Raw genomic sequence first — 9,776 nt, 5'->3', positions numbered from 1 at the left:
GATCTACAAACCGAATTAAAAAAATGGCCGCTACTAAATCCCACTCCCAAAGGAAAGAACAACACGTACACGGGTGCAACATCACAATATTCCGCTTTAATTATAACATGCACGAGAAGGTGAGATTGTTCTTGCTGATGGGTAACGATCGAGCAGCGTATCATCGCATGGTGGCACTAGTATAATGGCAGTACGTCACACGCAACCCATGTCGATGACACGCGCCTCGCTCCCACTGGCCAGGAGCGCCTATTTAGGCGACCACTCCCTTGACCCATCCATTCACGTGCACCCCTTCCCTCCCTGCGGCTCGTCTCGCCATGGCCGTGCTGTCCCACGGCAACGCCGGCACGGTGGTCCTTCTGCTGCTGACGGCGTCGTCGTCGTCGTTGCTGGGGATGGTGGTGCCGGCCCTGGCCGCGGACCCGCCATTCTCCTGCGGGCCGTCGTCCACGGCCGCGACGCAGGGGTACGCCTTCTGCGACGCGACGCTGCCGGTGGCGCAGCGGGCGGCGGACCTGGTGGCGCGGCTGACGACGGCGGAGAAGGTGGCGCAGCTGGGCGACGAGGCCGCGGGCGTGCCGCGGCTGGGCGTGCCGGCCTACAAGTGGTGGAACGAGGCGCTGCACGGGCTGGCCACCTCCGGCAAGGGCCTCCACTTCAACGGCGCCGTCCGCAGCGCCACCAGCTTCCCGCAGGTCAGCCTCACCGCCGCCGCCTTCGACGACGACCTCTGGCTCCGCATCGGCCAGGTACGTACGTACGTATAAGCCCCGTGTGGCCGGCTGCTGGCGGTTTCGTTTCGCTTTTTGCTCGCATAATGTAATGGCGTGCGGCAGTTTCATTATGGAATGTTGCGTTGGATCGCTGTCTCCGGCGGGTAGTTAGTTGTTCGGGGGTGGGGTTAGGGTCGATCGGGCCCAGGCATCATGCACGCATGCATGCATGCGCGTGCCTCCAGTCCATAGTCCATGCGATGACATGACATGACATGCATCATGCACCGGCCATTTTCTTTCCTTTCACCGGAGGGGAGGGGAGGGATCCTTTTCTTGATCCGTGATTTGGGAAAGAGACAAAGAGCGCGGTTGTTTGTACAGTATGGGGATGCTCGTGGGCTAAGGATTTGGTAGGTAGCTCCTCTTGCCGGCCGGTAACATGATTTTGGTTTCAACACAAGGGTGCATTCTAGTACAACAAATAATCCCAATTGGTAAACTTTTTAAGGAAAAAAGCGTGGTATTCTTTTAGAAATACACATGGATCATATCACATATACTTGCTTATGTGCAAAGCATATATTAATTATGAATCAAGTAAGTAGTTTATATAGACAAACTATATTTCTCTCATTTGCACCCCACGCACATACAAAAAAGAGAGCTAATATGCATACTTCAGTACAAAGGCATCAAAACCTACATATTTAACAAAAAAGTCACATGCGATTTTCTCATCCCAACGAGGCCAAACTAATGAAAGTACGTCCAAATCATCAAAGTCCTTTAGTGTTTTCCCCTAGAAATCATAGGACAAACTGCCGTGTGTACATCAACACCCGGAGGCACCTAGAAAAGAGCTATAAAGGGACAACACGTGAGCACACGTAGTGCGGTTAGTGCCAAAGACAAGGAGAAGCAGAATGTTTGTGCGGGAAAGAAAAGTGGCGCCTTTTGGTTGTGGGTACATGTGAGGTGAGCGTGAGGCACACACAGATCTGATATGAATAGTAGATCGGGCCTTTTCCATCGTACCCAACCTTTTTGTTGCACTGCTGTCCGTGGGTACGTATGGACTACGGAGCGTGCCCACAATGCCACAAGGTCATGCCTTACGGTACACGCCCCGTGCTTCTTGTTAGCAGGAGCTAGCTGGATCCATATGCATGTGGTTTGATTCTGGCGTGCCTAATTTTGAGATGGATTACTGCCGGATCGAGTATGTCGTTAACTTCATGTTGGAGTTCCGCCAACTGTATGTTAGGCCTCCCTGATCACAAGCACAAATTGTTAGGCCGTATCAAGTCTGCAGAAACAAATAATTGTTGGGTCTCGTTTAGTCAAGCACCACTCGTCTAGTCATACATTTTTCTTTTTTTAGAAAAGGAGGATGACCCCGGGTCACGTCCAGTCATACATACTTGCAGTTCATGCAATGATGCAAATGCTCAAGTAGTAGTCCCTCCGTTCCGAATTATACAATGTTGTACTAACATTTTTCTAAATAGATCGAATGTATATAGACGTGTTTTAGTGTGAGCAGCTTGGTCGTTCATTTTCGTAGGTCATATCGAAATATCCAAAACGTCTTATAATTAATTTAGAACGGAGGTGGTAGCATACTTTTGCAAAAGGTGTGACGAACTTGGTGGTCGACCAACATGCAAGTTTGCGTTGCAAGCATGTCCTAGCTATTGTCTACTAGTAGCACATATCTCCTTTTCATTTTGCCTTGATTGTTCACTGCCCATTGCGTGCCATGGGAAAGCCATCTCCGGTGGAAGTGGAACGGATCGTCAAGAAAATGACACGTACGTACGTGGATGCAGGCGATCGGCAGGGAGGCTCGGGCGCTGTACAACGTGGGGCAGGCGGAGGGGCTGACGATGTGGTCCCCGAACGTGAACATCTACCGTGACCCGCGGTGGGGCCGCGGGCAGGAGACCCCGGGGGAGGACCCGACGACGGCGAGCCGCTACGGCGTGGCGTTCGTCAAGGGCCTGCAGGGGAACTCGACGTCGTCGTCGCTGCTGCAGACGTCGGCGTGCTGCAAGCACGCGACGGCGTACGACCTGGAGGACTGGGGCGGCGTGGCCCGGTACAACTTCGACGCGAGGGTGACGGCGCAGGACCTGGAGGACACGTACAACCCGCCCTTCCGGAGCTGCGTGGTGGACGGCAAGGCCAGCTGCGTCATGTGCGCCTACACCGCCATCAATGGCGTCCCCGCATGCGCCAACTCCGGCCTCCTCACCAACACCGTCAGGGCCGACTGGGGCCTCGACGGGTGGGTACCCACTCAGATTTTTTTGCTTCATTTTGTTCACATGCATGCGTGCGGTCGTCGTCTTCACGCGGTAGTGGTACTGAATTACTGATGCCATGCCATGGTCTTTTTTGGTTGCTTGCGTGCGTGCAGGTACGTCGCCTCCGACTGCGACGCCGTCGCCATCATGCGTGACGCGCAGCGGTACGCGCCCACGCCGGAGGACGCGGTTGCACTCGCGCTCAAGGCCGGTACGTACAGTAACCATCATCATTAAACTACACATTTCATGGATTAAAACTCATCACTTCCCTGGCCTGTCACTTGCACTTGCTAAAAACTCAGGGCTGGACATCGACTGCGGGACGTACATGCAGCAGCACGCGCCGGCCGCCCTCCAGCAGGGGAAGATCACGGAGGACGACGTCGACAAGGCGCTCAAGAACCTCTTCGCCATCCGGATGCGCCTCGGCCACTTCGACGGCGACCCCAGGGCCAACATATACGGCGGCCTCAACGCCGCCCACATCTGCACCCCGGAGCACAGGAGCCTCGCCCTCGAAGCCGCGCAGGACGGCATCGTCCTCCTCAAGAACGACGCCGGCATCCTCCCGCTCGACCGGGCCGCCATCGCCTCCGCCGCCGTCATCGGTCCCAACGCCAACAACCCCGGCCTGCTCATCGGCAACTACTTCGGCCCGCCGTGCGAGTCCGTCACGCCGCTCAAGGGGGTCCAGGGCTACGTCAAGGACGTCAGGTTCATGGCCGGGTGCGGCTCGGCGGCCTGCGACGTGGCCGACACGGACCAGGCGGCCACGCTCGCGGGCTCGTCCGACTACGTGCTCCTCTTCATGGGGCTCAGCCAGCAGCAGGAGAGCGAAGGGCGCGACAGGACCAGCCTGCTGCTCCCCGGGCAGCAGCAGAGCCTCATCACCGCCGTCGCCGACGCCGCCAAGAGGCCCGTCATCCTGGTGCTCCTCACGGGCGGGCCGGTGGACGTGACCTTCGCCAAGAACAACCCCAAGATCGGCGCCATCCTCTGGGCCGGATACCCCGGCCAGGCCGGCGGGCTCGCCATCGCCAGGGTGCTCTTCGGCGACCACAACCCAGGCGGGAGGCTGCCCGTGACCTGGTACCCGGAAGAGTTCACCAAGGTGCCCATGACCGACATGCGGATGCGCGCCGACCCGGCCACCGGTTACCCCGGCCGGAGCTACCGCTTCTACCAGGGAGAGACTGTCTACAAGTTTGGTTACGGCCTCAGCTACTCCAGCTACTCTCGCCGGCTGCTCTCATCCGGCACGCCCAACACGGACTTGCTCGCAGGCCTGAGCACAATGCCAACACCGGCGGAAGAAGGCGGCGTCGCGAGCTACCATGTCGAACATATTGGCGCCCGAGGGTGCGAGCAGCTCAAGTTCCCGGCCGTGGTCGAGGTGGAAAACCACGGACCCATGGACGGCAAGCACTCGGTGCTCATGTACCTCCGGTGGGCCAACGCAACCGCCGGCCGGCCAGCGAAGCAGCTGATCGGGTTCAGGAGACAGCACCTCAAGGCTGGAGAGAAGGCCAGCCTCACATTTGACATCAGCCCATGTGAGCATTTTAGCAGAGTAAGGAAGGATGGCAACAAGGTGGTAGACAGAGGGTCTCATTTCCTCATGGTTGACATGCATGAGATGGAGATAACATTCGAGGTTTGATCGACCTTTAGTAGATTGCAGCTACGGAATAGAGGTGGATACATACAATGTAATTCCCCCATTGTAGTATAGTTTATATTTGCATTGGTGCGAGTAGAGTACCCATCGGAAATGAGATTTGTAGGCTGTTGTAAGGGATGTGTTCGCCGCTTCTTCAAATAAAGATAAGACCAACCTAGTAGCCCAACAAAAAGACATGTCTTTTTCTCGATACCACCGAGATGGAGAATGCCATGCACATGTAAATTTTGATAACTGATTGCATCACTTCAAAACACCAACTAGTCTTACTACATATAACCAGGCTTGCACCAAACTAAAGTAACAGATAAGCACCTAATTGACCATTCTAGTTTTTGAAATACAGAAATCTACAGACTAGAGAGGGCAAAACACCAATTGCTGTATTATGCTATAACATAGAGAAACAGAGTTGATGCAAACCAGTGCAAATGCTAACTCTTGACTGTTCATCACCAAGCTCATCCAAGCACATCTCCATATCCTCCTGCAGTGCACCCCTTGTGATCATTCAAGTCGCAGAAGAAAAAAAGGAGCAAGGAATGCACCAGCTAGCACAAAGCTGGCTCAAGTCCCTTTTTTCCTTACCATGAACATCTTATTCTTTAGGTCTGGCAGCATGGATATGTGTGCAGAGGATGGGGGAATGAAACTCTTCCATTATCTAAAAGACCAATACATATGTTGAGAATGTGTGCTTCTTGTCATTAGACATCCTTGAAAAGGAGTTGGAATCTGGGTATCCTCTCTGGTGGAAGTGGGCAAGACACTATCAGTTTGCCTTTCATCGCGCCCCTGAATACTGCCTGCCATCAATAGATCACAATGAGCTGAAACGGAAACTACTTGTGTAGCAATGGTGTACAGAAGAACCTGTGACACACAATGCCAATCATCACAGATGAGTTCTGATGCCTTGAATCGGTTAAGTTTTTTTTTTGGGCGGAGACAATTGCATACCAAAAACCTCAGATAAAGGCAGTCTTAAGAAATAAGAATTAAAAAGCCCAATGGACCACCATACTATAATCAGTTCTCCTTTTTTAGTTTGCACCGATTAACATTAATGGATTCCATATACAAATTTAATATTACAACTGTACCAAAATTTGCAGTCCTTTCTTTCAAGAACGGAGGGACTAGATTACAAAGCCTCTGTGTTTCCCTTCCCACCAAGGGTTTGGTGATCATTTGTACAAGGCCAATGGCCTATAAAAGGCACCTCATGGATCGTTTGTAAGCCATCTCTCATATAGAACAAGAGCTCTCCTTAAAGGTGTGGCCTAAAGCTTCTTCAGGTGATCCATTCGGACAACTAGAGGTTCAAGTAAATTTTCCTCTGAGCATTGGTCTTGGATGGAAGGGGTCGGTAAGGAATTCATTTCATGCCGACGGACTGGCCGCCGACACATCTCTGGATTGACACGTTGTACCTGAAGCTACAGCCCTCAATGGGGTTACGCCACGCTCAACTGGGAGTCATGGCTGAACCCGGTTAAAAAAATATCTTGTCTGACTAGACATCTAACAAGTCTCCATGTTGGTAGTTGGACCCAGTTGAGAAGGTTGATTCGTACCATGCCATTTTGTTCCATCAAAAAGGAAACAGGATAGTGCCGTCATTAAAAAATATATCTTTTGAGAAGTTTTACAGCATGCCTTTGGGTTTTTACATGGTCTTCTCCAATTTTGAAAACATATTACAGTAGAGGACCAGTATCCACAGGAAAAATAACCATTTTCATTCAGATTTCCTTTGTTATTCAAACATGTACTCCAATTAACTGTTTGCATGAGATTACACCAAATTGTATAGGATATATCAGCCCTATCATAATATACATTTCTCTGTTCTCTTTACATATATTCTTGATCATGTGGATTCTGAACAGCAATTCACAAATGTATGGACAGATATCTATAATCTATACCTGTGTATAATCTGTAGCTAACTATAGTCAGTCCTCCTTTTTAGTTTGCACAGATTAACATTCATGGATTCCATACAAAAAATTAATATTACAAATGTATCATGAGGATCTGCATTTACCAAGAAAGTACAAGGATTATGATGTTCACATCATTAACTTGCCATTGTCAATAGTCGAACCTGATTACTGAAAGAATTCGAGAAAGTACAGGACTTTGCACCCACTCACCTCAACTACATCAATGAAGTCTTGCTTGCTGCTGAAAGAGCCTATCCATTTTGTGTGATCAGGTGTCCTGTAAATATACAATATAACAAGTTCATCATTCATTTTGCAAGTATAGTATGCCACGAAATAAAACTAATATGATATCCCTGTTGGTGCGTACAATTCAGTATCAACCTAACCAACTCTTTGAAGTTCGATTAAGTTCAGACCGCAGCCACAGATACATTTTCTCATATGTTTGAAAGTTTCTCCATAAATCTTTCATGCAATCTATTTGAAATTCCAAATGAGTCATGTCAAATCTTTTGTAGATCTTGGAATGTGTAGTCATTAATATAAACTCAGTTGTCAGGAGTATCAGAGGAAAATGGATGTCTCTTAGATTTTTTACATCATGATACATATCTATGTGAAACCAACATGAACACAGGGTGGCAATTTTTTTGGAAATAGTAATATCAGCTAACTAGGCATTATTTGAAATACATCAGAGACAGTGGTAACTTTAGGTCGGTGTCATTCAGATACACACAGGTCATTTCAAACTCTGAAGAAAAAGGCTTGGACGGTATCAACATGAATTTATATAGGTATAGAAAAAGTAAGACGGACATATCTAAATAGCATCATAGCAAAGAAAATAACAGAGGAAGATCAAAAACATACCCTGAATCCATTTTCATGTGATGAGCATTGAAGAAAAAAATGGTTGCTGGGACCAACGTGATATCAAAATAGTCAACATACACTTGAATCTCCTCAGAATCCATGTCAACCAATGCTACCGTTGCAAATTTGGATATGTCCCAAGAAGATTTTGCGAGCTGTTGAAACAGCAAGAACAGGATAAAATCAAGAAAATAGCATACACATTACAGAATTCATAAAATTTGATGCAGAAAAGGATGTGAATGAAAAGCTTGCCATCAATAAGTTCAATTAATTTACAAACAATCCTATCAAACAAATGAGGAGAGCATGCATCAACTGATGCAAAAAAGGGCCTCAGTATAGCTGAGCCCAGCACCCCCGCGGAGGCGAGCTGAGGAGAGCATAGCTGCCTCCATCCACCCTGGCCGCCTCGCCTCGCCCGCGCCCCGCCCCTCCCGAACCCCGGTGGCGGCCTCGCCCGTGCCTTGCCGCGCGGCGCCCCTCCCGAGCCCCGGCGGCGATCTCGCCCGTCGCGCCGCGCCCCTCCCAAGCCCTTGCCCCGTCGCGCCGCGCCCCTCCCAAGCCCCGACGGCGGCCTCGCTCGTGCCTCGCCGCACCGCACCCCTCCCGAGCCCCGGCAGCGGCCTCGCCCTCTCCCTCCCCGCCAGGACTCCTCTCCCTGCGCCCCGCCGACCCTCCTCTTCCTCCCTCGCAGTGCACCTCTTCCTCCTCCCTCTTCCTACCAAACAAAGTCTCACCTCAGCATGTATCAACGCATACATTACTAGCAAACAACAGCAAATGCATCTACTCAGCATGTTTACACTGGCCATGTCTTAGGTGGGAACAGCCATGCTAGGTAGGGAATGCAACCAAACACGCCCTAAGAGTGTCCAAGCATTCTTTTCCTCTGCTCCTCTTTTGTTCATGTCGCGTCACTGTAAGACATGTGTATTAACAATCTAGCTTTTACCATGATTGGCAGATTCTTCTTAGAACATACCCAGTAATCCAGTTTAAGGTTAAATCATTTGAATATCAGGTTCTGCCTCTTAACCCTACCCTGCTCAAGGCGACCAAGTTTGTAATTGCATTAGCCCTTAGTGGTTTTCAGAACTACAGGATATACAAACCAGGCTTGTCATCTCATTCCCACAGGGAAAATTATACTACTGAGTACTCCCTCTGTAAACTAATATAAGAGTGTCTAGATTACTAAAGTAGTGTTCTAAATGCTCTTATATTAGTTTACGGAGGGAGTATTTGTGAACAGACAACAGTGCGATCACTCTTAAGAGTAAAGGAAATGACTACCTCGCTGCCCTATAACCTGACAGTAAAAAGTTGAAATCGACTTCAGACAAGGTAGTAACACATAGCTTCATCAGGCCCATGTTCATCACGCGGCAACAGTTTCCTCTCCATAATAAACCTTACAACTTAACTAACAGTGTACTAGAAATCAGCACCTAATCAGGGCAGTACCTGCCAAAACGGCAAGACAAACTAATGTGCATAACAAGACCCTCCAAGAACGTAATCAGACTGAACCAACTGTTCACAGCCACTGTCAAATTCCTACCAATCCAATCACGTCGGCGCAGAAGAAATATAAGGAATCCCCAACGGAGTATTCATGGACCGGCCGGCATGACGAGAACCGGTGGAATCATACGGTAGCTACGGCGGAGAGGATAAGGGAGAGGCGCGGCGCGTCGGCGGCGATGTGCTGCGTACTTACGACGTCGTCGAGCTGGAGGCAGGCGGCGTCGGAGGCGCGGCCGAATCGGAGGACAAGGACCTTGTCGAGCGTGTCGCGGATGGCGGCGTCGACCTCCCGCTTCCGCCGCAGCGTCGGCAGCACCACCGACCCCATCTCGCCCCTCTCTCCCCTCGCCGGACTGCTGCAACCTGCAAGGAATGAAGGAAGGAAGGAATCAACGGATTCCCCACACCTATCCTTCCGCAAACAGGCCTGTCCTTGAAACGGCCCAGAAACGAATATGAGCCTGTTTCAGTCGGCCCTCGAGTAGTCTTCAGCCCAGATTAACAGCCCACACATCATTTTCTTATTCCAAAAATAACCATGTGATGATTTGTTTCTTTAGGAAAAGCCATCATATATAGTTAACTTCCCCTAAAAAAATCATATATCTAACTAACAATGGTTACATCGTATGCTAACAAACTGCTAATCAAGCTTGGGGCATATCTGAGCACAAAAATGGCAAATTGCTCCTACCTAGCCGAGCTAATT

General features: G+C 50.1%; 2 protein-coding genes across 3 annotated transcripts; one reads left to right on the top strand and one right to left on the bottom strand.

Annotated features, from left to right (window-relative positions):
* The first annotated feature begins 278 nt into the window (after positions 1-278).
* On the top strand, positions 279-4,826 carry LOC123447748 (probable beta-D-xylosidase 7). The gene is made up of 4 exons (XM_045124400.1): positions 279-752; positions 2,549-3,006; positions 3,139-3,236; positions 3,331-4,826. Exons 1-4 carry the CDS (start codon positions 321-323, stop codon positions 4,686-4,688), a joined length of 2,346 nt encoding a protein of 781 aa, XP_044980335.1. The 5' UTR covers positions 279-320; the 3' UTR covers positions 4,689-4,826.
* Positions 4,827-4,930: 104 nt separating this feature from the next.
* On the bottom strand, positions 4,931-9,450 carry LOC123447749 (thioredoxin-like protein 4B). 2 transcript variants are annotated; one of them, XR_006631531.1, is made up of 5 exons: positions 9,261-9,450; positions 7,535-7,692; positions 6,869-6,935; positions 5,298-5,515; positions 4,931-5,196 (listed from the first exon to the last, which is right to left on the bottom strand). XR_006631531.1 is itself a non-coding variant. In XM_045124401.1 (4 exons), exons 1-4 carry the CDS (start codon positions 9,393-9,395, stop codon positions 5,417-5,419), a joined length of 459 nt encoding a protein of 152 aa, XP_044980336.1. In that variant the 5' UTR covers positions 9,396-9,450; the 3' UTR covers positions 4,931-5,416. The 2 variants fall into 2 exon arrangements, 1 of the variants encoding a protein (XP_044980336.1); XM_045124401.1 differs by having other exon boundaries at positions 4,931-5,515.
* Positions 9,451-9,776: the final 326 nt, after the last annotated feature.

The sequence above is a fragment of the Hordeum vulgare genome, chromosome 4H (assembly GCF_904849725.1).
Source record: "Hordeum vulgare subsp. vulgare chromosome 4H, MorexV3_pseudomolecules_assembly, whole genome shotgun sequence".
NCBI lineage: Eukaryota > Viridiplantae > Streptophyta > Magnoliopsida > Poales > Poaceae > Hordeum > Hordeum vulgare.
Note: the sequence above shows the minus strand (reverse complement) of the source record. Positions and strands in the feature narration are given on the sequence as shown.